The sequence below is a fragment of the Telopea speciosissima genome, chromosome 7, assembly GCF_018873765.1.
Source record: "Telopea speciosissima isolate NSW1024214 ecotype Mountain lineage chromosome 7, Tspe_v1, whole genome shotgun sequence".
Lineage (NCBI taxonomy): Eukaryota > Viridiplantae > Streptophyta > Magnoliopsida > Proteales > Proteaceae > Telopea > Telopea speciosissima.
In genome coordinates this window covers 66,141,554-66,168,761 of record NC_057922.1, presented here as the reverse complement: position 1 = coordinate 66,168,761, position 27,208 = coordinate 66,141,554, and the positions used below count along the sequence as shown (strand labels likewise).

The following is a 27,208-nucleotide window of genomic DNA, read 5'->3' as shown; positions in this document are numbered from 1 at the left end:
CAGTATTGGCATGGTCAAGCTGTGAGTAAACTTATCATGTGGCTTGTGCTCAAGTCATGTCCTTTCGATTCTTATAAAGGCGTGGTTGATTAAATGCTAGAATGGCTTGAATAATGTTTAGTTAGCCTTGATCAAAGAGTTGGCTAAGGCACAGCATAGACAGCAGTTTCAAACCCATGGTCCATGATATGAGGAAGACCTTAAGATCCACCTCTCCACAAAATTTGGGTCTCATCCAAGAAGACCTCAATTTACCATCCAGGATATCCCACCTCTTAATCTTTTCAGTGTTCTGCCGATTTAGGCATGAGTAGGTAAAAACAGAAATAGATAGAATTCCCAAAGGCTCATTTATATCTTTCCTTCAGATTGGACTGCAGAGTTGGCCATTGTAATCATTGACTGTATAGATCAATGTCCAAATTGGTAATGTCTCAGATTTCAGAGCCAAACTCAACATTTACAAACCATTCCCCCTTTTCTCTCTCTCCAAAAAAAAATAAAAGTTTCCAAGAAACGCTATTATTCAACTTTTGTAAAGATTGCCGGAAGAGGAATGGAAAGTTCCCATCCCATACTCCCAAGTTCAGCTAAGACAGACTACCAGCAACCATCACCGCAGATTCGATGTTTGCACAAAACCAGTACCAGCGGCAGTTGCAACAAATGGAGTCACCAGCCACTCTGGTCCAATACACCATAAACTTATCAGTCATCCATAAGACCACTGAACAGTAGAAAGCTGATCCTCACACATCTTTAAAGATAAAGGTTCACGCAATTAATTAACTACTGCGTACATTAGAAAGATGCAGATTCTACCATTTAGAACATAGAAGTGGCTTCATATCTGCCTATGAAATAATTATTAACCTCACAAGAAACAGGTGCAGCATCTCAGATAGCTCATAGAACCCATCCAATCAGTAAACCATCTCATTCACATCTTCCAATAGTACTGTTGATTAAATGATCAGCAACCATCCAACAAATTGCATTTTTCTGGCTGTGTCACAGAATCCAATCAATTTGACTGTCTGCCGAGACAATTCTCAGGGTACCAGACAATCCAAAGAATGGAGTATCAATTTGTTGGTCCAGATCAAATGATCATAACCACCAAACCAAGGCAGAAAACTATAACGTTTCCACAAAGAACCTTTTTTATTTTCAATTACATCCCACATGACAATAAATCAGGTGTTATTTGTTTAAGATACATTTCACATGCAGCTTGAGAGTTTTTGTACAAATTTTCTTTCCTTGCTAGTTCTTAGGAATTCAAAGCAAATGTTACCAGTAAGTAGCCTCTACCATTGTCATGCAAAGAATTATCAAGCAACCATAGGGAAGATAACCTCATAAACTCTCCACGCCTCCAAGTACAACACCTAAAATTCAGCTCGGTTTTTTCCTCAAAAAAAAAAAAAAAAAAATTTTTAAAAAAAATCAACATTAAGCCAACGCTGGGGAAACATACCTACACCTCCCAAAGTTACTTGTAGGGAGCAAATATGATGGAGGAATTGTGACCTCCGAAGCCAAATGAATTAGATAGTGCCCCCTTTATGTCCAGCCGTTCCTTCTTGGGGCCCACCAGCACATTCATATCCTAATTTGAAGTTTTTTCAATGTCAGACAAATACATGTGATATAACCCCGCAATGGAATGTTGAGCATGGTTTACAATGTGTTGCCAATGCAGCACTTAATACATAAATCTCGACCAAACAGAAAATAAATCCCCTTTTAATTGTCCACAGCCTAAAAATTAACTTTGGTTGGGACAACAATGACTTTTACCATGGGCTATCAATGGTCCCATGAGGAACAGTAAACCTGTCGGGGGATGAGGAAAGTTGATTGTACCAAATAGTCAACCAATCTAGCAGCTACAATCAAATGATCAGTTGCACTTAGATGTTACACCCCCTCTAAAGCTGATTCTCAGTTGTCTGGGGTAAAATCAACGAGACAAGAAATGAAAGGTGCAGCACTGAGACCTCTGATTTCATGTATCATTAACTACAAGAGTTGAATGGCGGACTAGGATTCATGTAACTGAAACCATTAGTTTGGAACAAGGCTTAGTTGGGTTGAGTATTGAGTATTAAGTACCAAGTAATAATAACAGTATTAAGGATTTCATTGATGAGTTAAATGTACGGCTCATATAAGTACGGAAAAAGTATAGCTACAAAACCATAAAGCCATTTTGGGGGGAGGGGGGGGGGGGTGAACAGTGTTTAATGAATATGAAAAGAAACCAGGATAAAGAACCATACCACGCCTTCATCAGGGTTTTCGAGATTGATATTTGGATGGACCCACCCCGTCCTTATTGCCTTGAAAATTATGACCAGAGAGATAAATGATAAGATCACATTCAGTTTTCATACGACAATGAAGAGAGATAAAAGCTGCTAAAAGAAAGAAAGGAAACAGACAAAGGAGCATATTGCATTCATTTAACATCAACTATGGCATCAGCACTACCCACAGCAAGACAGTTCAATTAATAGGATTCCCTTGGATAAGTCTATGCAACAATCCCAATAGAACATGAATGTAGCAGTGACATAACAGGCTTTAAAATGGCCTTGGCTTGGCCTAATTGCAACCAAGTTCCATAACTAAGAGTGAGTAAGAGTGAGTTTTCTTGAGCCTCACAAGCCTCAGAGAGAAATATTAGTCTCTGGAAGAAGTTAATTTTATCTTTTGTTTTAATTTTGTTGAATAACATAATTTATCAGGAAAAAACACAAAGAGAAAATCAATGGATGAAGAGCCCAGAAAAGCACATCTAGACAACAGAAAAGAAATACCAGCCCAACAAGTTGCCCTAAGAAAACAGCCCTGAATTAATCAGGTGGCACTAAACAGAAGCCCACAATTAAGACTATGATGTGGAACGCGGGTCAACAATCCTTCTTGGATTCGCTTATGGGCCCACCCAAGATAGTAAAGGCTCAATTTGCAAGAGTAATGGCAACTATGTAATTTCTATATCAATGCAGCAGTTAATAAATGGAAGTAATAAAAGATGGCATTACCGTAATTAATTAAAAGTTCAAAGAAAAGAAACAAGAAAAAGCAAAGGAATGAAACTTTACGTAACTGATGTGTAACTTCTTAGAACCCTAAAACACCAGAACTGAGAATGATGGAGAAGAGAGGAGACGAAGGAGAGAAAAGAGGACTGTCTAGAGACAATAGATCGAACTTGCAGTCCCCCCACAGGCCTTATTTATCTAGAATCAGACTACAAAGAAGGGATTCCTAATCCTACTAGGAATCTTAAATGAGAAGCACAATTACAATAGGAAACCAAACTAGGACTAGGACTAGACTAACACTTGATTGCTTGCAATCATAGTTATCAAGGCGTCGCCATGGCAGGCGCCTTGCTGCCATGGCGGTGTCGCCTTGAATTTTGACCCTCTAAAACGCCATGGTCGCCTTCCCGCCTTGATAACTATGTTTGCAATATAAATAGCAGCTTGATTATCACAAAACATCTTCATAGGTTGAGTGATAGGAAACCCCAACTCCTGAAACAAAGACTTTATCCACATTAACTCAGCTGTAGTATATGTCATTGCCCGATACTCAGCCTCAGCACTAGATCTAGCAACAGTAGTTTTGATGTAGATACACTATGTTGGACCGACCCAAACCCAGTTGGGTATCCAGATGGAGATGAACCGGGTCCAAATTGAGTTTTTGGAATTTAGTAGGATTTTAGCAAATTTATGTTATTTGGGGAAATAATGTCTTTTAGTTTATTTTATTCTGCTTATTTTAGAAGTTAGCTACGTAGGATATTTGGTTTCCCAATTGTTCTTTGTTTCCTTATTTGAATTAGTTTCCTAGTTAGAAAGCTAGTCTTTATTTTTAGGAGTCTTTAATTTCTCTTTATATATGATGTAATTCCCCATCGTTGGAAATAGATTTGAAGAATGAATTGAGTTTATGGTTTGAGTAGCCTGAGGACTATGTGCGTGTGCCCTCTTTCCTCCCCTCCCCCCCCCCCCTTCTTATTATGCTATTTCTTCTCTCTTCCCCCCTGTAACTCTGATTTTCTCCCCAATTTCCCCTTCTCCTAACCGGCCCTCCACAACCCCTCCCCTCCACAACCCCTCCCTTCGTTTCCCCCTCCATGACCGACAAAAAAAAAGAAGAGTAGTCTCTGTGGAAACAAAGGTCAAAAGAAAACCAAAAAAAAAGACTCACTTGTCCAGCGACCCGCCCCACCCCTGCGATTCCCATCGACAAACCCCCAATCCCATCTCTTTCGATTCCCTAACCAAAACCCCAACCCACCATCTTTTTTTTTTTGTTCCGCTAGAAACGGGAAAAAAAAAACAAAGAAGAAGAGAATAGAAGAGAGAGCGAGAGAACTGAGAACCAAAAGACAGAAATCGTACCTGATTTCAGCAGCTGTGGTTCAAACTTCATCTCCAGCGTGCATCACTGGTCATCAAAGTTCCACTGCTGGGTTGATTCGAGCTCCTCGGTTGCAGCTCGCAGCTCTTCTCCCACCATCTCCTCTCTGGTTCTCCAGCGGTAGAAAGCGAGTTATGCAAGTCCATAACGTCTTCTACCCCCTACAATAAGTTCTCTTATTACTCACCAATTTTCCAACATTACCCCTCCCTTCTAATGTCTTACTTGTTTTAAGGCTTAAATTCCTTTTTCCAGAATTGCGCCTCTGTCTACCCATATTCTAAATTGTCATTTTTCTCTTTATTTTCTTTAATTTATCTTTTTCCCCAAGTTACCCCTCTGATGCCCCTTATTTCCACTTTATCCTAAATTTTCCTTAGTTCCCAAGTTTACCCCCTCCTTTATGCGTGATTCTCCTCTGATGTGTTTCCCAAAATTACAATTCTGCCATTTTTTGTTTTAGGTTTCACTTTATTTATAGGATTGCCATCAACTCTTTGATTTGAGTACTTTCTTCCGGCCATGGATTACTTTGTGTTCAAGTTTCGAGTTCGATTGCCCAATGGAAAGCTTGCTATGTTTTTATTGATGAAGGGTAAAGCCATTATTTTGTCTCACGATCTGTGGTAGATATGGGGGCGGGGTAGTTTTCGCCCACCCCCCATGTGTCTGGGCGCATCCTGCGCCCCCAGTGCAGAGAACATTTCCCCTAAACCTAAATACAAACAAATATCTATCCTAACAAGTCCTCCACGCGATAGCTTAAAAACTCCCTAAAATCTACGACTAATAAAGCTGTCAATTCTCGTCCATATCCTCCTCCATGTATTGGCCATGGGGCCCACTCGAAATCTGAAAAAATATTCTCTTAAAATGATCTCCAAACAAGGCTGCAACTCTCCAGAATTATCTCTACTACGCAAACAGCAGCCTGGCATCCTAATATATCTTGACGCGAGGTGGCTATGGGGCCCACCAAATTGGAAGAAAATCTCCCAAGTATGTTGGTTCAATTGCGGAGGGGGGGGAGATGAACCTGGATAGGTTCTTGCTGATTTCTCTCAAACACCCATCGATCTACATCATGGGGTCTATCGTGGATTGAAGAAGGAAGTTTGTCTTCAACCTCCAGCCAAAGCAAGGAGGCGGAAGAACCAGACTGAAGAAATCGACAGAACTCCTCTGCTAAATCTCCAAATCAAGTGAAACTTTGAGGCTGGATTTATAACCTGTAAGTCTCTTAGAAGCGGCCAAGAACCACTCCAACAGGTAAGTAGTACCTTTATAAAATAGGATCGAATAGGGTTGGGCGGTATTTTCAGAACCAGATCTAATTTATGGTTTAAATCTTACGATGGAAAATAAATTATGGACAAGGAACTGACGTTTGAGATGCCTAAAATAGGAGAGCTCATACCCAAATGATTAGGAAGAAAGAGGGGGAAGAGGGAGATTGATACCAGTCTTGGAAGGCTAGGGGACCGCTGGACAGAACTGAGGAAGAAGAAGAGGGTGGGGGGGGGGGGGGGATCGCACACACTGCCACAGAGACACAAATCAAATTCAATTTATTCTCATTGTACTTCTAATCGATCATGTTACATACATATAAATAAATAAAAGAGAAGAAACCCTATATGTAATCTAAAACAGAAGTAGAAACATTATCAAACTAGGGAACTAACTCAATCTCCTAACGACAGGAACTATACTAATAAAAATTAATTTCAAATTACACCTATCTTAAATATCCTATTGAACCAGAACCCAAATTGGACCCGGTTCATCTTCGTCTGGATTCCCAGACGGATTCAGGCCGATTCTCGGAAGCACTCCTGCATCAGACTAGGATGAGAGAAATCAGGTAGAGCATTGCTAACCTCTAGCTCCACCTGAATTAGATATTCAGAGCAGAGGCAGAATGATTGCTAACCCAGGTGAACGACTCCATGACCATTGAGCTTGGAGCTGCATTGTAAAAGGCCATTGACTGGGGCCAGACTCTTGGTATATGTAGTTTTATGATCACTGTAGGGATTGAGAAAGCATATACAGCACTAGAAAAAAAACCCATACATAAGTGTTGGGATTTGGGAAATTGTGACTTGTGTCTAGACTGACACTAGCCCCTTCACTTAGAATAGAATGAAGAGAAAGTAGGGTTACAATATAATACCATAATGACTAAACTACCCCTGCACCCACCCTATTTTACAATACTCCCCCTCAAGTTGGAGCATAGATATCACACATGCTCAACTTGCACAAAATCAGATGAAACATCTAGCTGCTAAGTCCTTTGGTGAGGACATCCGCTAACTTCTCACTGGACTTCACAAAAGGAATGCAAATAAGGCCTTGCTCCAGCTTTTCCTTGATGAAGTGGCGATCAATTTCAACATGTTTGGTGCAATCATGAAGAACCGGATTGTGTGCAATGTTGATCATAGACTTGTTGTCACAGTATAACATCATAGGAACACAGATAGGCAAGCCCAAGTCATGGAGAAGACCCTAAAGCCATAACAACTCACAAACATCATGTGCCATAACACAAAATTCAGCCTCTACACTGGACCAAGCTACCACAGCCTGCTTCTTACCACGCCAAGTAACAAGATTGTCACCAACAAGAGTGCAATATCCAGACGTGGACCTCCTATCATTTGGTGAACCAGCCAAATTTGCAGCAGTAAAGGCCTCTACACGCATGCCATTATGGGGCGAAAAAAGGATACCCTTTCCTGGAGCCGACTTCAGGTATAGAAGAATCCGAAACACTGCCTCCATATGAGGGACGCAAGGGTCGTGCATGTATTGACTCACCAAACTCACAGTGTAGGCTATGTCCGGCATAGTGTAAGACAGATAAATAAGATGTCCGACCAGCCGCTAGTATCTTCCTTTATCAACCGGCTCACCATCCTTAGCTTTTAAATGGGAATTAGCCTCAAGAGGAGTATCTGTAGGATTGCAATCAAGCATACCTGTCTCTGAAAGAAGATCTAGAGTATTTTCGTTGAGAGAGAAATATACCCCTAGCAAACCGGGCCACTGCAATGCCAAGAAAATACCGCAACTTCCCTAGGTCTTTGATTTCAAATTCCCTGCCTAAGTAGGCCTTCAAAGTAGCTATCTTAGTAGGATCATTCCCCGTAACAACTATATCGTCAATATACACAATTAAGATAGTGAGATGATCACTAACCTGTTTAAAAAATAAGGTGTGATCAACATTACTCTACTTGTATCCCACTGACACTATAGCTTTATGAAACCGGCCAAACCAAGCACGTGGAGATTGGTTCAACACATAAAACGCCTTCTTTAACTTGCACACCTTCTCTTGAGTCTTCTGACAAGAAAAACCAGGAGGGATATCCATATACACTTCTTCCTGCAGCTCACCATGAAGAAAGGCATTCTTGACATCAAGTTGTTGCAGCTCCCATCCAAAATTCATCGTACATGAAATAATAACGCGGATGGGGTTCACCTTGGCGACAGGGGCAAATGTCTCCTGGTAGTCAATGCCATACGTCTAAGTAAAGCCTTTAGTAACCAATCTGGCATTCTATCGATCTGTAGTCCCATCTGCATGTTGTATAACAGTAAACACCCACTTGCATCCTACAGGCTTCTTAGTGGGAGGAAGTGGTACCGGATCCCATGTATCATTTTTCCCAAGAGCTCTCATATCTTCAAGCATAGCATCCTTCCATCTAGAATCTGCAAAAGCCTCCTACCAATTTGAAGGAATAGAAGCAGAGGATAAGGAGGAGACAAAAGTTTGATATGAAGAGAGAGGGAATCATATGACATTACATGGGAAATGAGATGTTGTGTGCAGGTCCTAGTTCCCTTACGGACAGCAATAGGTAAATCAAGGGACTCATCATTACCACTAGGAGGAGAGAGATTACCAAACGAAGATGTGGACGTTGGATCAGAGGGCAATTCGAGTGGCGCAATGGTGGTGGTATTGGCTTGAGTGGTATTTTTCCTTGAAAAAAACTCGTAATAATCTGGGCAACCCTTGAATAGGACGCTCAGGCTCAGGCTCAAGCTGCTCAAGCACACTATCTGTCGTCCCATCTCAACCAAGGGCCTCTCGGGGAGCCTCTAGATTTACTAGACCAACCTCAAGAGGAACAATCAACAGCACATCTTCCCATTTGAGTCGGGACATGCATTTCGAACATAAGGGAACGGGCCACTTCCAATAGGTGGCGATTCTTTCGCTCAGTAACACCATTTTGCATCGGGGTGTCAACACAGGTGGTCTGATGGATAATAAGTTAGATTTTAGGTTAAGGAAGTAAGTAAAAGAGGAGGAAGAAGTTAGAGGAAGAAGAAGAAGGCAAGAGAAGAGAGAAGGGAAGGGAATAGTTTTGGTTGTAATCGATTGTGTTTGAGGGACTTCTCCATACACCTATATTAATTCAAACAAATAAGGAGAGAATTACATGCACCTCCCTAGGGAGGTACAAGAGAAATAAAGAAGAAAAACAGAATTACATAATAAGGCAACTAGTAATGAGACTAGTTCCTAAACTACCCCCATTACATGACTTCTAACACTCCCCCTCAAGCTAGAGAATATATATTATGCATTCCCAGCTTGCTTAGAAGAGTACTAAACTGAGGAGAGCCAAGAGCCTTGGTGAAGATATCTGCCAACTGATCACCAGTCTTCACAAAAGGAGTACAAATAAAGCCATAGTCAATCTTCTCCCTGATGAAATGCCTATCAACCTCAATGTGCTTAGTCCGGTCATGCTGAACAGGGTTGTGAGCAATATTGATGGCAGCCTTGTTGTCACAGTACAGCCTCATAGGTCCTTCAGTGTCAAATCCCAGTTCTTAAACAAGTCTTTTTAGCCAGATGAGTTCACACACCCCATATGTCATAGCTCTAAATTCTGCCTCGACACTAGATCTGGCCATAACATGTTGTTTCTTACTCCTCCATGTGACTAAATTACCTCCCACAAAGGTACAATAGCCGGAGGTAGATCTCCTGTCTGTAATGGAACCAGCCCAATCGGCATCTGTGAAACCTTCCACTCTCAAGTGATTGTATCTTGCATACAACAGTCCTTTCCCTGGAGAGGACTTCAAATACCTTAGAATGCGATACACAGCATCCAAATGGCCACTCTTGGGAGCATGCATGAATTGGCTGACCACTCCCATTGCATAAGAGATATCTGGCTGAGTCATAGAGAGATAGATAAGCTTCCCCACTAGCCTTTGATACTTCCCCGCATCAACAAGAGAAGGACCATAGTCCTCTCCTAGTTTGTGAGTCTGCTCAATAGGAGAACTTGCTGGTTTGCAGCCTAACATCCCTGTCTCTGTCAACAAATCAAGAATAAACCTCCTCTGACATATGTTGATTCCTTTCTTGGTCCTTGATACTTCAATTCCTAAGAAGTACTTCAAGGGACCCAGATCTTTGATCTCAAATTGCTATGCCAAGTAGCTCTTCAAATTACCTATCTCAGCAGTATCATCTCCTGTGACCACGATATCATCAACATAGACAATGAGAGCTGTGATGGTACCATTACTCCGCTTGGTAAGGAGAGTGTGATCAACTTGGCTCTGGGAATATCCATTCTTCAGAATAGCCTGTCAGAAGCGCTCAAACCATGCCTTTGGTGACTGTTTGAGACCATATAGAACCTTCTTAAGGAGGAGGCACACTTTCCCTTCAGCTGAAGGCATCTTGAAGCCTGGAGGGGTTTATATGTACACTTCCTCTTCTAAGTCGCCATAAAGGAAGGCATTCTTTACATCCAACTGATATAAAGGCCAATCTTTATTGGTAGCCAAAGATAAAAGAACTCTTATTGAGTTATGCTTGGCCACAGGGGCAAATGTCTCTTAGTAGTCAATTCCATAGACTTGACTGTACCCCTTGGCCACCAACCTTGCTTTGTATCTCTTAATACTGCCATCAGATTTATACTTGATTGTGTAGACCCATCTGCATCCAACTAGGACACGTCCCTTGGGAAGGTCCACAAGTTGTCAAGTGCCATTCTTCTCAAGTGCCATCATCTCCTCAGACATAGCTTGTCTCCACTTTGGGTCAGACATAGCATCAATGTCATTCTTGGGAATAGAAGCAGTAGAGAGAGCAGTAATAAAGGCAAGACCTGTAGGAGAAAGTGCATCATAGGAAACCAACTAGGATATAGGATTAGTACAAGTTCTTTTCCCTTTCCTAACAGCAATAGGAAGGTCCAAATCAGATGGAGGAGAAGGAGTGTCACCTGATTGAGAAGAATGAATCTCAGGATGTGGATCTGGATCTGGATCTGAGGAGGACTGTTGGTAGGTCTTCTTTCCTGTATTATGCAAGCCTTCACCTTTTTTGTATGTAATGTGGTAATCCTTCTCCTTACCAGAACCACTTTCAACAACCAATTCTGTATTCCCCCCTGATTGATCATCAATCTCAGCCACATCTACAATCCTGTGTTTTCCAATGTCAAGCATAAAAGGAGATGTAGATAGTGGAGAAAGGAAGAAATCATCAGTAGCCTGTTCACTCCCACAATTCTCCCCCTGAAGAGGATGCTGAGAAGGGACAAAGAAAGGGACAGACTCAGGAAAGGTAACATCCTTGGAAATGAGACAGCGGTGGGAAGAGGGGTGATAACACTTGTAACCCTTGGTAGTAGAAGAGTACCCAAGGAAGAGACACTTGAGAGCTTTGGGGTCAAGTTTAGTGCGAGCAGATTTGTTAACATGCACATAACAAACACAGCCAAAGACTCTAGGAGGAAGAGAAAAAGCAGAGACCTTAGGAGATAAGATGTCCAAGGGAGATTTGAAATTAAGAAGCATGGTAGGCATACGATTGATTAGAAAGGAGGCAGTGAGAAGAGCCGCAAACCAGAAGGTCTTTGGGACATGCATGCCAAACAAGAGACTACGGGTGACCTCCAGTAAATGGCGATTTTTCCTCTCAGCAACCCCATTTTGTTGGGACGTGTCAACATACGCTAGCTGATGGATAATGCCATGAGTAGTAAAGAAGGTTTGAAGGCCACCAAACATGTACTCTCCCCTTTTATCAGATCGAACAATTTTGATTCGAGTCTCAAATTGAGTAAGAATCATTTGATAAAAATTCTGAAAGGCATCACAAACATCACTCTTATGCTTCAGAAGAATAGTCCATATGGCACATGAAAAATCATCAACAAATGACACAAAGTAACGATAGCCAAATAAAGAAGTAGTAGGGGAAGGACCCCAAACATCAGTATGCACAATATGAAAAGGAGCAGCAGTTCTATTACCATGACAAGGATATAAAGACCGATAATGTTTGGCAAACATACATGGTTCACATTGAAAAACATGAGAAGAGGCAATAGAAGAAAATAAGTGAGGCAATTGTTTCCTCATTACAACAAAAGATGGATGGCCAAGACGATGATGCCATAACATAACCAAATCCACAGAACTACTATCATTACGGCCAAACACATAGGATTGGGTTATGGGCAAAAAAGGGTCAAAAAGATAGAGGCCTTACTCCTCACGTCCACTACCAATAATCCTCCTCGTTACCAAATCCTGAAAAAGACAATGAGAAGGAACAAATGTGACACAACAGTTGAGATATTTAGTCAGATGACTCACAGATAAAAGGTTCAGTCTAAGGTTAGGGACATGAAGGACAGAAGTGAGGGAAATAGATGATGTCACAAGGATATTACCCTTACCAGAAATGGAGGAAAGGGAGCCATCAGCTACCTTAACCTTATCCTTACCAGAGCAAATGGTATAGGAATCATAATAATGAGACGTACCAGTCATGTGGTCTGTGGCACCAGAGTCAATGACCCAAGACTGGCCGGCAGAAGAAGCTGAGGTGGAAAACTGTAAAGCTGAGGATGATGAGGAGCCAGTCACACTAGATGTAGAAGATGTGCTCAAGTGTGACACAACCCTGCGAACCACTGCATCCATAAAGGTAGAGTCATCCTGTGGAGCATCAGCCTCAGTCATCACGGAATGAGCTCGAGCTCCCCCTCTACAGCCACCACGATCACGTGTACCAGGAGGACGACCATGGAGAGACCAACACCTATCCTTGGTGTGTCCAGTTCGTCCACAATGATCACATTTAAATCTGTCTCTCCCAACTCCATTGGCACCAACTGTCTCCACAGTACTGGCTTCTTCACGGTTAGGACCTTGGCCTCTACCAACTCGATGATGCTGGTGGTGGTGCCATAGTAAGCCACCGAGTCTCCTCACTCTGTAGGTGACTGCAGACCTCACTAAGAGAAGGAAGGGGAGACAGGCCTAACAGCTGGAGGAATCTAACTGGCTCATAGTTAGGATTCAGACCACAAAGTAAAGAGAAGACACGCTCCTTTTCAAGAGTCCGATACACCTTAGTTTCATCCTCTGGGTTGGTCAAATGAAGGTCCCTGTAGTGGTCATACTCCTCCACAAGACTAAGAAACGCACTGTAGTACTCAAAAATAGTTCTGTCACCTTGCTTCAATGAGTGAATTTTTTATGGAGCTGATAGATTTTGGCAGTGTCACTTACTCTGTCAAAGGCTACAGAGACACTATCCCAGATAACTTTGGCAGTTTCTTTCCTTATAAACCTTCTCCCAATCTTAGGCTTCATGGAGAAGATCAACCATGTCATAACTGTGGAATTTTCAGTCTCCCATTTATCAAAAGTGGGTGAACCAGCCTTTGGAGCCTCGATAGTACCTGTGATATATCCAAGTTTTCCCCTACTCCTAAGGGAAATTCTCATAGAATGTGACCAATCCAAGTAATTAGTACCATCAAGCTTCACAAAGGAAATCTGTTGGTGAGTACTCTCATAAACCAACTGAGGAGCTGTTGAGGGGGGCTGTGAATCAGCCGAACCAAGCTCAGAAGACTCTGTACCAACCATCATGTAAGGGAAATGGTACTTGACCATAAACCAGATAAAAAACAGCAAGTGGGGAGTATAAACTCAACCCAAATAGAGGTTCCCAATACAAAACAAAAATTCCAGCAAGGAAGAAAGCTTCACCCTAACACTCTCTACGGAGTAAAATAGCTTACACAAGCTTCAAGATTGCAAATACAGATATTCATAATCCTCTCTCAACCAAACAAGGGGTCCAATGTACCCTAAATGCAAGGACAATATTATCGGGTTTACCTGTGCAGAAAAGGAACACCACGAAAAAGAGTTATGCTCAGATTGACTCTTCAAGCAGCAAGAGGAAGCACAAGGCCCTTAAACAACACTCTAGTGAGCCATTCCAATCCTCAAACCCATGCCAGGAGAAGGAGATATAGGGACTGCAATGGAAGGCTGGCGGTAACTCTAGCACAGGCTAGCAGAACTTCAAATCATCAAATGAGCTGCATCAAAGCTCAAACAGCAGTAGTAATAACTAAAAGAGGTTATTCTGAACCTATTTCATAGTGCTCTCACAGATTCTTTACATAGGAAGCTTCTCCTTGAAACCCTTTGTGCCCTAGGATTTCAAAGAGAAGGAAAAAATGGAAACAAGAAGCTGGATTCGACTCTCAAACCCCAAGTAGCTCTGATACCAAGTTAGATTTTAGGTTAAGGAAGTAAGTAGAAGAGGAGGAAGAACTTAGAGGAAGAAGAAGGCAAGAGAAGAGAGAAGAGAAGAAGGGAATAGTTTTGGTTGTAATCGATTGTGTTGGAGGGACTTCTCCATACACCTATATTAATTCAAACATAATAAGGAGAGAATTACATCCACCTCCCTAGGGAGGTACAAGAGAAATAAAGAAGAAAAACAGAATTACATAATAAGGCAACTAGTAATGAGACTAGTTCCTAAACTACCCCTATTACATGACTTCTAACATAATATCCATGTCTGGAAGGTAGGATTGAAAGGAACCCCTCCTTATACTCTGTGCCATTATCAGTACGAAGGATCTGAATCTGCGCATTAAACTGAATCTTCACCAATTGATGAAAGTGTTTAAAACAATCAAAAACCTCACTCTTTTGACGCAGCAGGTAGATTCAAGTGAGTTGAGTATGACAATCAATAAACGAGACAAACCATCGATAGCCAGATACAGAGACAATGGGCGGGGCCCCATACATCAGAATGAATTAATGAAAAGGGAACTAAATTTTTATTACCCGAACTGGGATAAGTGGTTCTAGTTTGCTTCGCATAACGCAAGCATCACAAAAAAACTGATTCGGGATACATTTAGAAAATAATGTAGGAAAAACAGTAGATAAAGTGTCCCACGGAGGATGTCCTAAGCGCTGGTGCCATAAACGTAGCTCTGTCAAAGCGGCAGTAGAAGAATCTGTGTGATGAAACTGAGTAGGTGAGTAAGCACTGTCAAGGAAGTAGAGACCATCACACACCTTACCACTGCCAACCGTTACCCCCGTTACCATGTCCTAAAAAAAACAATGAGAAGGGAAAAAGGTGACTTTGCAGTTTAGTGTTTGAGTAATACGACTAATGGAAAGGAGCTTAGTAGGAAAAGAAGGAGCAATGAAGGTAAAGACAAACCAGAGGCCTGAACGACTCCCTTCCCAGAAATAGAAGAAAAGGAGCCATCGGCTATATGAAATTTTTCCTTACCTAACGAAAGAGAATACTAAGAAAAAGAACTTAGGGACCCGATCATATGATCCGTTGCTCCCGAATCAATTATCCAAGGGACAGAGACCATCGAAGCACTAGGATTACTGAAATAAATACCTGAATTTGCAAAATGGGACTCAGAGTGAACTGGCACAGAGGCAGCAAGGGCAGCAAACGGAGTAGAAAGCTATGTCATCATGTGTCACAAAATAGAGAGCTGCTCCTGGGAAAAAGGGGACTCTGTAGAACCCGTAGAACTCTCAGTAGTAGTCTCAATATCGTGTCCAATGGGTGGATTACCTACCATTACCACAGCCACGACCACCAATAGTACCACCACGACCATGGCCACGTCCACCACTCTCGGGGCACCTATGAAATTTCCAACAATAATCTTTAGTATGATGTTTCTTACCACAATACTCGCATTTTAAATGCTCCTTCACAGGCTGGTTGCAATCTCTGGAATGAGTAGAAGAACCCCCCCCCACCACGGGATTGAGAACCAGAATATAAAGCAGACCTCTCTTGGGTAGTCGGCAGTAACATGGCAATACGATGGCTCTCCTCAGACTGAACTAGAGAATACGCCTGAGCTAGAGTAGGAAAGGGATCACAACTTAGGACATGGGCCCTAATATGATCAAACTCAATGTTCAGGCCAGCAAGAAACTCAAATACACAGAGCTTGTCTTCCCGTTTCTGGAAGGCAGATACATCCCCGGAACAAAGAGGGTGATAGTCTTCATAAAAATCTTGTGCCACATACCTCATAATTCAGAATAATATTGGGAGAGTGGCATCTCCCTCTGCTTGATGCCGCTGATTTTCTGTCGCAATTCATACACCTAGGCGGCATTCCCCACCTGAGAATATGTTTCTTTGGCAGCTTTCCAGATCTAAGCAGCAGTATCAAGTAAAAGATACCCCTTAGCAATATTGGGGAGCATGGAGTTGAGCAAAAAGGCCATCACAAGGGAGTTGTCAGAACTCCCATTCCATTGAGATGAATCAGCAGTCGTAGGCTTCACCAACTCACCCATGAGATATTTGGAATAGCCACGGGAGTCGATTGAAAGGAAGCAAGACTTCGACCACATCAAATAGTTACTCCCATCAAGTTTAACGGAGAAAGAAAGAATCGTAGGGAAATCATTACGTTTGTTTCCCCCATCCGAAGCAGTGGATACAGTCGAACCATCTGATATAGCTGCTGATCTCAAAAAAACACACAAACAATGCCAGAAAAATATCACCAAAGCATGCTACAATAGAAAGTGTAGCATGAACAACCAAAAAATCAGTTCTGGAATGAGAACATCAGATCGATTCTAGAATATAGAGAAAATAAACAAGAAAGGACAAGAAAGGGACCCTTGGTGGGAGCAAAGAAATCACCACCAAGGGCGAAACAAACTCACAGTTCCAAGGAAGGAACTGGAGAGAGAGAGAGGTGGAAGGTGGAAGGTGGAAGGTGGAAGGTGGAAGGTGGAGGCGGAAAGTGGTGGCGGCGCTAGGTGGAGGCAGGAGGTGGTGGCGACTCAAGGTGGAGGCAAGAGGTGGTGGTGGCTGTCAGCGGCACTGGGCAGAGAAGAGAAACAGAGAAAGAGAGATGAAGACGGCGGCACGAGAGAGAGAGAGAGAGAAATGGCTAGGTCATTGGGGGGATCCAAAGGTGGATCTCAGCTCTGATACCATGTTGGGATTTGGGAAATTGTGACTTGTGTCTAGAGTAACACTAGCCCCTTTATTTATAATAGAATGAAGAGAAAGTAGGGTTACATTAGGGTTACAATATAATGACCATAATGACTGAACTACCCCTGCACCCTATTTTACAATAATAAGGGTTCCACGTTTCCTAACCAGGTGAGGGAGGAGCAAATTCAGAGGTGGAGAAGATAGACTTGACCCCTAGAGGTCAGTTCCTCGTAAAAGTGTTCAGAAGATCCCCGAGAATATCTGAAGTTACTGTAACTGAATGAAGCTATAAATTCTATGTAGCACCTAATGTATTATGCAAAAGATATTCTGTAATAAACTCAACTGTTGCCCTCCCATATCAAATTATCACCCATGGGAGAACCACCCTCCTGCACAGAAGCTTACCCTTTTGATTAAAAACGACATAACAAGCATCAGAACATATCCAAAATGCCTTCTAGAATGACCCAGTACCATAAAAAAGATTCAAGAATAGTTACGAATTCTCACGAAGTTACAACTCACGAAATGGTAGTTGATTATTAAACCATAAATGTTCAAAGACCCTTTTGCTTTCATTCCATCCTTGGGCCCTCTCCCCCACCCTCTTGCTTCAAAAGTACACGAACAGATATTCCCCTTGAATTCATTCAAATAATGTGTACAATTAGGACTCCCCCATGTTCATATCTAATACAGATATCGTAGATCTGACTCCACTTCATAGAGGATAATTAATAATCCCCAATTTCTAATAGTAAACAGACTCCTACGAATTCAATGGGGTTAAGTAACTACCGGACTGTCCTCACTTTATCTTTAATACAGACACTCAACTGAAAGTATTCTTAAGAATACCTTGCATTCTTAAAGTGTCGGGGACAAAAATATTCTAACAGATGGCAGTTTTGTACAGGGGATTATCTGGTTGGTCATGACAAGTGCAGTGCACCAGGCACCCAGGGTAAGGACATATTTAAAGGCTTTCCAGTAAATGCTGCCATGCGCAATTATATAGATGATTCCATCTTCTCAAACATCTCACTGACTTTAGATCACAGTCTGCCCATTAGAGACTTCCATCAAACTCAATTAGCTGGTTGCTCAAGGGAACCTAGTTCCTTTGGGATTGGGGCATAATTAGCACCACCCCCACAACACAAATGAAAAGAAAGACGAGCAAAAAAGAAAGAGACCAGCCACTAAAACTGGGTTTTTCCAGTACCATCTACCTTTCTAGTTTCCAGTCTGACCCCGCTTTTGTGAAATTTTACCAGTTAAAAATAACACCTTCAGAGTTGGCTGTTGATGCATGAGCTTTTGGTAGCACCAATAAAGGCATCCATTTTTCTGATAAACAACTTCATCAGAAGCATATAATACAACAAAACTAAGAAGGACAAGGGTCAAAACAGATGAAGAAAAAATAAAAACTGATACAAGGAAAACGCATCCCTAAAAAGGTCAGCCAAGTCATTAGGGGGGAAGCATTGACTCATGAAGACAAAAAAAATGGTTTTTCTGATCACATGTGCAAATCTCCAAGCACCCGCCTGCCTAGAAGTCATCCAAGCTATTACCTAAGTTGAATTGGCCTCCACCAAGATATTCTCTTCATTGTTTCAAACCTTATTACTCCTCCTACAACTGATGGGCCAGGACTTACCATAGAACATCACCTCCCTCCTCTACTGAATAGGAATGCATCAATGACAACATCTTCTAAATAATAAACCACTACCACATTTCTGAATAACGGGTCTGCCAACATCTTCCATACAAATCCCCCGTTGCCCTGAAAGGGGCAGTAATGTCTAGACCACATCAGCTCATATACATCTTTGAGGGAACATCCAATCCATCGTAAACACTGAGAAGTGGAACCGAACTCTTGTTGCGAAGGAGCAATCAGAAAACATGTCGTCGTCAGATTCTCCATGTCTAACACATGAGACTAGTGTAGGGAGAGAGGAACCATCCCATCTTACTCAGCTGGTAAGTGTCCACAGTCATAACCTTCTTATGAGTGTCTCCGAACCTAATGCCTTAGACTTTGGATGAATATCTGGTCTACAAAGAACCTTGTAAGGAAAGGGTTAGGCGGGTTTTCTAGGCATCCAAGGTTGATCAATTTGCATAGAGAGAAGGTATGACAGAAAAGTTGAGTTTTGATGTTTAGGTTTAAGAGGGGTATTCTTGTCAACCAGGGCTCCGAAAAGTCTATATCGGTTGGCAGTCCGGAGACGTTATTCTCTTGTTGTGAAAGAAATAGTGGTCCAGTACGGTTCTAGTAATGTAAGACTAGACCAGAATAGGTCTAATCCCAGGCAAGATCAAAAAGAAAATCTCCAAAGAACAAGAAAGAGAGCAATGGAAACAAAAATCATATGAGGGAACCAAGACAACAATGGAAAGTAGAATAAGGGAAACAAGAGAACAATGGAAACTCAAATGGGGGAACAATTTCCTTGGTTGAAGTAACAAATAAAAAAACCACAAATTTGTAACCTGTTGAAGCGGCAATAATCTTGATCTAATAATCTTCAAGAAATCAATGTAACAATCAGTTGAAAGAAATCCCAGCAGCTTGTAGCACTCTTGAACTCGATTTGAACAAAATTAGGGTTTAGATTCAATAACCGATGGAAGGGGATGGGGAAGGGAATGGGCATCTCACCCAACCTATTTCAGGATTTTAACAAAGGCTAAAGCCAATATTTCATTAATCAAATTCGTGTTCAATGCTAGCCTCCCTTACAACTTATATAGAATACTCAAAAATAAACTTATACACTAAAAAGGAAAGACCTAACCCTATCCTTAACTAATAAAGTAACCTAAATTGACTAAGAAAGTAAAATAATAAAGAAAACAAACTCAAAATAGGACTCTAACTAAACTAAGGAAGATAAATTCATTTTCATAGAGATAAGCAGTGATGCAAGAACTGCTAGAATTTTTGTGCAACACCTGATGACCAAGAGAAACCAACATTCCCAGCCTTGGTGACAATATACAAAACATAATAAATTATTCTACAAAACCATCAAAAACGGATCAAATCACTTACTTGTCCAAACAAAGATAATAAACATTCTTTATGTAAGCAGGCTATCCGCTTAAATCACGAACATAAAGAGTTACTGGTAACTATTCCCAAGGCCAGACGCAACAACAGTTAAACATAGATCATCTAAACCTTCCTCATAAAACAGAGGCATGAAATTCCACCTCATTGATATATCTGAAAAATATAAGATGCTTTCACCAAATTTATTTAAATAAGAAAGCTAGAAACTGGTTACCTGCACTGTTGCAACAGCTTCTACAGCACCAGCTGCTCCTAATAGGTGACCAGTCATCGATTTTGTAGAGTTCACTCTCAGCTGCAGAAATTAGAAATCTCATCAAGCATGGGATATGGTCATAAAAGCGAACGTCATTAGATATATAAATTATTGCATTCATATTACCTCAGGATTTCGGCCAAAACAACGAATGAGAGCTTGGTACTCTTTCAGGTCACCAGCAGGTGTAGATGTAGCATGTGCATTAATGTAATTGACGTCTTCTCTGGCTAGCCCAGATTGAGCCAAGGCTTTCTCCATGCAAAGAACAATTCCAGTCCCTGTTTTTTCAAATGACAAAACTGATAGTGAATGTGCATCCATCTGCAGTCCCTAGCATAAATACACATCTCAAAGGTGCATTCCCAGCAAACCCAAGATACACACATATCCTAGTAGTTGACTTCATATGGTGAGATATCATTGCATTAACTACCAACCAAATGAAGCAGATAAAAGAATGTATCAAACAAATAGATCTAGACACTGTTGAAAACATAATAAGGGCGTACCCAGTGCATGAGGCTCCCAACACTGCAGAGTCTAGGGAGGGTAATAACGTCGAGAACATAATCGGTAATATTATAATAAAGGTTTTTTGTATTGGACTTCTGAGTCCCATATTTTACTTTTAGGGGTAACCCCAATATTTATTGATAAAAAGTAAGTGATGAGACAACCCCATAAGGTCTCTCCCTTTTTTCCCACTTCTTTGTTTTTCTCCTCTTTTTCTTCCTCACCTTTGTGAAACGTCTTGACACAACAAGCTCTTGTAATACAACTCGGCATCAGAACTTCCTCATATTAGAGAAGGCATGCAACATATATTGATATATATATATTAAAAAAAAAAAAAAAAGGCTTACTGACATCATCAATTCATAAGATGCTGCCTTAGAGAAGAAAAAACCATTCTACAGTTACAAGGTCAAGTGAAGAAGCAAATTTCAGATCTAATACTCATCCCAAAAAACAATTTCAGATCTATGATTCATGCCATATGTGGGTTATTGAAGCTACAAATTCTTCAGGAGTTACTTTTCTCCATAGTCCTTTCATGCCCATGTTATCTGTATTGTGAAAACACATTAGCATTACTCCCAATGAAGTGGAGTTCACTGCCACTTAATAAGAAGTTCAGGAGGGTTGATTTGAACAAAATATGGGAGAACCAGTTATCAATTTATGGAAATTAATAAGGATCAGTAGTTCTCATTGGCATCGTATTTTGAGCAACCTGGGAATTTGTATGTAACGAGTAACAAGGATATTATTGGCGTGTTGTTTGCATTAGGCTAACAAGTCCAATTGTGCAACTAGGGCCTAATTGTGAACCTTAATATTATCAACAAAAGGTATGTCAAAGGAGAGAAACCCAATGAGATCCCTCTCCTTTTTCCCCTGTTTTTATATCTTTCTCAACTTCTTCCTCCTGCCCATAAATCCAAGACACAGTCCCTTGCTAAATAACTATAAGAATTTTGTAAATTGCAAAGAGAGAAAAAATATATAAAATAAAATCCTAATAAGAGGGTCAACCAGTGTCACATAGCACTGTCCACACAACAAATATTTAGCAACCGTAGTGCCATAGCTATAGGATTTGATTACATACCTTCAGGATGAGGCTCAGTCATGTGATAGGCATCACAGGTAAAGCTTCCACCAAGAAACTCTGCATAAATATTTGCACCCCTTTCCTATAGAATAAAGAAAAACGATAGTATTTAAAATAGAAATACTCATAGCCACATGTAACAAACCCTCATAGGACTTTTGTTGTGCACATGACTACAAAAATGAATTGGTTAGACTGTACCTTAGCATGCTCAAGTTCTTCTAAAAGCAGAACCCCGGCACCTTCTCCCATAACAAATCCATCACGATTCTGGCAATGAACACATTACATTTCGCCTCAAAAATGATACTATCCAAGTAACTGAAATAAAGCACCAGAAGTAAACCTCAAAACGATGAACTCGATATCCAAATTAGGTTGGTAGTAAATATTTCCCTTGATCCATGGGTCTACAAAGAGTCAAAGAGTGCATCACCTATTTCAGAAACATGATGGATTCCAACAATGCAGAGCCTTTGGCAAAGTATTTCTGTTATTATTTTCCCCAAAATTTCTAATTTGTTACAACATTAATCTAAATGGGAGAGCGATTGACACACGGGCAGGATAAATTGGCATCTTACATGCCAAGCCAATAGGGGGAGAGAAAGAGCATTTCGGTGGGTGTCAGTTCATCATACAGGGAGCCCACATAGTTATTAAGGAGAGAGAGAGGGAAGAGAGTATTAGTGATTGTGAGAGGGCGTGTATTGTGGGTAGCATGCCCATCATTTTCCCAATTTAAATTTATGTAGGTTTCTAGTCTAATGCTTTTGGATCTAAGTTATTGTTCTTATACACGATCTAGGCCTTAAATTACCAAAATTCTCATGATATCAATCATTATAACCCAACCGTTACATTTATATTTAATGAACTAGAATATATTTCCAATTAAAGAAATTATTATTTTTCAAAGTCAATTGTTCATATTTTGGCCCAGATATTCCAAAACTTGTGAGCTGAAGTCTTGTAAAGTTTTAAAACAAAATGAGTTATCTTACAATATCCCAAGGGCGTGAAGCTTTAGTAGGATCACTGTTCCTCTTAGAAAGTGCTCTGCATGCCACAAAACCTCCCAAACCTGCAGTAGCAGCCAATCAAAATAGAAAACAACAATGACATACTTTATGAGGTTGACAACTCCAGACATTTCTAGAATGAGAAAGGAAGAAAGTTGATACCAATAGGTATGACTGCTGCTTCAGAGCCACCACAAAGCATCATATCCTGCAAGCATTCAACAAATTAACACCCCCCCCCCCAAAACACACACACAGAAAAAGGGAGTAACAATGGTGAAACTAATCTTAATTGATGGGAAAAGCTAGCAAAACATGTGCAAATTATGATGATGGTGTGGATTCCTGTTGTACAGTGGGCCCATCCCTGCACTGGAATGGGAACCCCTGAATTGGTTTGGGGCCACTGTACAACTGGAATCCACACTGTTGTCATATTATGCACAAGCAGAAGAAAGCATTCCCCTCACCTGATTTCATTATTAGATTTTTTTTATTGGCAGAAAAAAAATGAAGAATAAATAAAAAGAATAGTAAATGAACTACAGAAGAGAGAGAGAGAGAGAGAGAGAGAGAGAATCCTTTTCAATGACAAGGCAAACCAAAGTGAGGCACTTACAGCTTCACCTCTAATAATATGCTTAGCCGCATTCAGTATACAAAAGTTGCTCGTTGCACAGGCAGTTGAAATTGAATAGTTTGGGCCCATCCATCCCTGCACTCAAATGACTAAATAAATAGCCGCAGAGGATAAATTCAAATCTACAAATCCATCAAAGGTGCAACTTAATTTCCAGCAAATATAAAGTTAAGCTTACTATATCCATCGCAAGCATTGCAGAACCCATGTTTGTTGTAGCAAAAGGGACACAAAAGGGATTCATTTTCTTATATGAAACCCTCAAAGCTTCTAATCCATCATTAAACACCTGGTCAAAGTACTACCAATTAGAGGGAGAAGTGATTTGTGGAATAAAACATGTCAACTAATGTAGAGTTTAATGGTACAGAACTTCAAAAGGAAAAACCAACTTCATGCTTCCTTCATCGGCATTTAACATGGCATGCCTGTAGGAAGCTCTAAAATTTCATTTCGTCCTACAAGACCTCCTAGGGAAGCTTCTTTATGTCACTCAGTAAGTCAGGGCATTAAAACAAAGTACCAAAATGAAGCACCGGCTATAGATACAACTACTGTCAAATGTCTAGATAACAAAAGAGGCTTGATGTTGGTTTACTCCTCTATATAAGCATCAAAAAGTGGAAAGCAGCCCCAAGTTTCTACGAGACTTGTTCAAGGGCATTATCCGTCATTAAAAGTAAAAACTCTAAATGGTTAGCATTATTCACTTCAAAGGGTGGGCATTTGACGCAAAGATAAAAAAAAGGGAAAATTACTTAGATCCACTAGATAAGAATGAAAATTACAAGATAATTAGGTTTCAAATTTGTTTACATCCACTACTTTCTATTTTAAAAAGATTTATTTAATCCCCAAAGTTGGTTAGTACTCATGCCAAGCAAGAATAAAATAAAAGCAAACTTCCAAAATTGCTCCAAAAATATCCAAAAAAAATGAAAACAAAGCTATAGCATCACCTTAATTGTTGGAATAGAAAACAATAGAAACGTGTTAAAAAAAAAAAAAGGAGGATGGTTCACCCACCATCCTAGGGTTTACAAACCCTTCCTAGGGTTTTAGTTTGTTCCAAAATACCCTCTCGATACCTATTCCTGCCCTCTCCCGCCCCGCAGTGAATGGGATATCATTCACCGTGGATGGAAGGAAACTCCGTCAAAAAAAACAAAACAAAACAAAACAAAAAACAAGAGTTAGAGAAACAATAAATAAATAAAAAAACAGGTAGAGAAAGTTGCGCTCCCCTTCCCTCTTATTTTCCCCATCGTGGTTTAAAACAGATTTTTGGGGCAATTTTGGAAGTTTGCTTTAATTTTATTCTTGTGTGGCATGAATACTAACCAACTTTGGGGATTGAGCAAATCTTTTCAAAATGGAAAGTAGTGGATGTAAAACAAATTTGAAACCTACTTATCTTGTAATATTTGTTCTTAACTAGGAGATCTAAGAAATTGTCCCCAAGAAAATGCCAAAGGGTTAAGAATCACCACCAATCCACCCCTCACAGGACCCTACAATAGCAGGTCTTGCACCAGATTACAAGCCCTTTTCAGGGGTTGTAAACCCAATTGATAATACTGATGATTTAAAAATTACCTTCATACCACCCATTGCGGAGCCAATTAAAACCCCACATTTATCTTTTCTTAACTCATGCATGACTTCTTCAGTAATCCCTCCATCCGCCAAAGCTTTCTTGCCAGCAGTTAGCATGTAAATCATAAACTTGTCTGCCCTTTTAGACAGTTTAGGTGCAACCCATCCATCTGATGTGAAAGATTTGATTTCTCCAGCAATTCTCTAGGAAAATCAAAATGTGTCAAAATCCAAGGCTAGGCTAGGCTTATTGCTGTGGAAGAGATCAGTGAGAAGATTTACCGTAGGAAACTGGGCACAGTCAAATGCCTCGATCTCACTTATACCACTAACACCCTCAAGTAGGTTATTATAGAATATATCAGGATCATGACCAATTGGAGTCACCACACCCATTCCCGTCACAACAACCCTTCTTTGCGTTGTGAGAGGCTTTTTCCTTATGACTTCCTTTGCAGGTTGTACAGCTACAGCCATGGTCTTCCCTGCAACCAGAAGAAATTAACCACAAACCCTAACCAAAGATGGGCAAAAGAAAATGAACTGAGAGAACATATTGGATGCATGACAACTTATTTATTAATCTTAACCTTCCATTTCTGCAGCTATATTAAGGGATCTCTGTATCAGCATGCCATCAAACTAACAAAATGAGCAGAAAGGCTTGATTTCGGTCAGGGTATAGGTAAAGAGTTAATAATTACTAATCATTTGCATAAATGAACCATCTTGGTAAGGGTAAAAGATGCAACAAACGCTACTGAATTGACTAGCACAGTAGTAGTAGTAGTTCATAGACAAAGCTAAATAAACACACGGATGTCCTACGTTGCAGGGAAAAGGATTAAAAACAAAGCACAACGTAGACAAACGTGAGCAGAAAGAAGAGAGAAACTACTGAAAGCTTACTTATGCAAACTAATACCAAATGCACATAAAATGAAACAACAGAAAAAGGGGAAGTAATTCTTAAAGTGTATAAACTGAAACGCATAAGATATTAACAGAACTATAACATAATGAACGTAAAAAAGAATTTAAAACTGATCACCTGAGGGGGCAGCACGATTCATCCGTCTCTGCCTTCGAGTCATCAATCCATCCCTCGACCCAAACAGCGAAAACCCATTGTCACCAAAGAAGCCCAAAGAAGACAATCCCTTGGAGCTGTAATACTCCTCACACGGCTCGAACGCCAAATAAGAACTCATGAGGCCTTGTAAACTCGATCCACAAAAGGCCGAAATCGAACCCCCTTGGAAATTGTGGCCACCAGCACTGCATTTCGATGCAAGTCTTTTTCTACGAGCCCTCCTACCCAATCTCTCCGGGGACTGAAAGGCAGAAGGCTTGAACGAATGCTCTTTGTCGCAGGAAACAGACATGCAAGCAGCGACGAGCCATGTGCAGAGAGGAGAAGCAACAGAGGAAGACGCCATTAAAGGACAGAGAGAAGAACCCAGACACACAGAATAAACAGTGCAGGAAACTAGCACCAGGTCAGAGAGAGAAAGAGATTGAAGAATGGACACAAAAGTCACAGCTTCGGAAGAATGCAATCTAGACCAAGAGAAAGGAGGCCACCTCCATTGATAAGAAAAGATGCGCTATTTCCTGGTTATCGTAGACAAGTAGGTTGGTAATCGTAACCTTGAATCCGATGGAAACCCACGATAGAAAGAAATCATTCAAATCATAGCTCTCATCGATCTTAAACAGTGCAGGACGACTGGTATTTGCGAATCTGAGTCGTCCTGGCACAATGACGCCAAGTGCTCTCAAACTCTAAAAAGTCAGCAAAAATACAGACGGGGAAAAATACAAAATACACAATAAGGTAAAGACCCAAAAAAAAAAAGTGATATTATACTGCAATACACCATTAAAGATCCCCCCCCCCCAAAAAAAAAAAAAAAACCATTTATATTCAATTGTAAATTCGGGAATATATACCTTGAGCTTGAGGGCGGCCCTCAAACAACAAAAATATCAGAATCAGATCATAATAAGTGAATTGAATACCAACATAATCTTCTTGACTGTGGAATGAGGAGAGAGAGGACCAAAAAAAAAAAAAAAAAAAAACACTAGAAAACAATTAATCTATAATATTCTATCCTGTGCAGTCAGTTTTAAAACCAGGAATCGGGACGTAATCCGACCCAGATCGAATCAGAATTGGTACAAAGAACCCTAAAA

General features: G+C 40.7%; 1 protein-coding gene and 1 long non-coding RNA gene across 4 annotated transcripts; one reads left to right on the top strand and one right to left on the bottom strand.

Annotated features, from left to right (window-relative positions):
• Positions 1-334: 334 nt before the first annotated feature.
• LOC122668018 (3-oxoacyl-[acyl-carrier-protein] synthase II, chloroplastic-like) lies at positions 335-26,821 on the bottom strand. Of its 3 annotated transcripts, none has more exons than XM_043864537.1 (14): positions 26,061-26,821; positions 25,292-25,494; positions 25,010-25,213; positions 23,592-23,702; positions 23,393-23,488; positions 22,936-22,981; positions 22,756-22,835; positions 21,953-22,021; positions 21,749-21,833; positions 20,260-20,414; positions 20,092-20,172; positions 2,286-2,345; positions 1,466-1,612; positions 335-684 (listed from the first exon to the last, which is right to left on the bottom strand). In XM_043864537.1, exons 1-13 carry the CDS (start codon positions 26,446-26,448, stop codon positions 1,496-1,498), a joined length of 1,695 nt encoding a protein of 564 aa, XP_043720472.1. In that variant the 5' UTR covers positions 26,449-26,821; the 3' UTR covers positions 335-684; positions 1,466-1,495. The 3 variants fall into 3 exon arrangements, with proteins under 3 accessions (XP_043720472.1, XP_043720473.1, XP_043720475.1); XM_043864538.1 differs by having other exon boundaries at positions 335-682; positions 1,481-1,612; XM_043864540.1 differs by lacking the exon at positions 335-684 and adding an exon at positions 919-1,137 and having other exon boundaries at positions 1,481-1,612.
• On the top strand, positions 1,003-1,335 carry LOC122668019. The gene is made up of 2 exons (XR_006333890.1): positions 1,003-1,144; positions 1,217-1,335. It is a non-coding gene; the product is annotated as an uncharacterized LOC122668019 (long non-coding RNA).
• Positions 26,822-27,208: the final 387 nt, after the last annotated feature.

Excerpts from the sequence above, each read along its gene's own strand:
- LOC122668018 (XM_043864537.1), bottom strand. The coding sequence starts at position 26,448 with ATGGCGTCTTCCTCTGTTGCTTCTCCTCTCTGCACATGGCTCGTCGCT. Across the intron at positions 22,022-22,755 it reads CTTCACGCCCTTGGGATATT|AATCGTGATGGATTTGTTAT; the intron begins GTAAGATAACTC and ends GTTCATTGCCAG. Across the intron at positions 20,173-20,259 it reads GTTTTGGCCGAAATCCTGAG|CTGAGAGTGAACTCTACAAA; the intron begins GTAATATGAATG and ends TAATTTCTGCAG.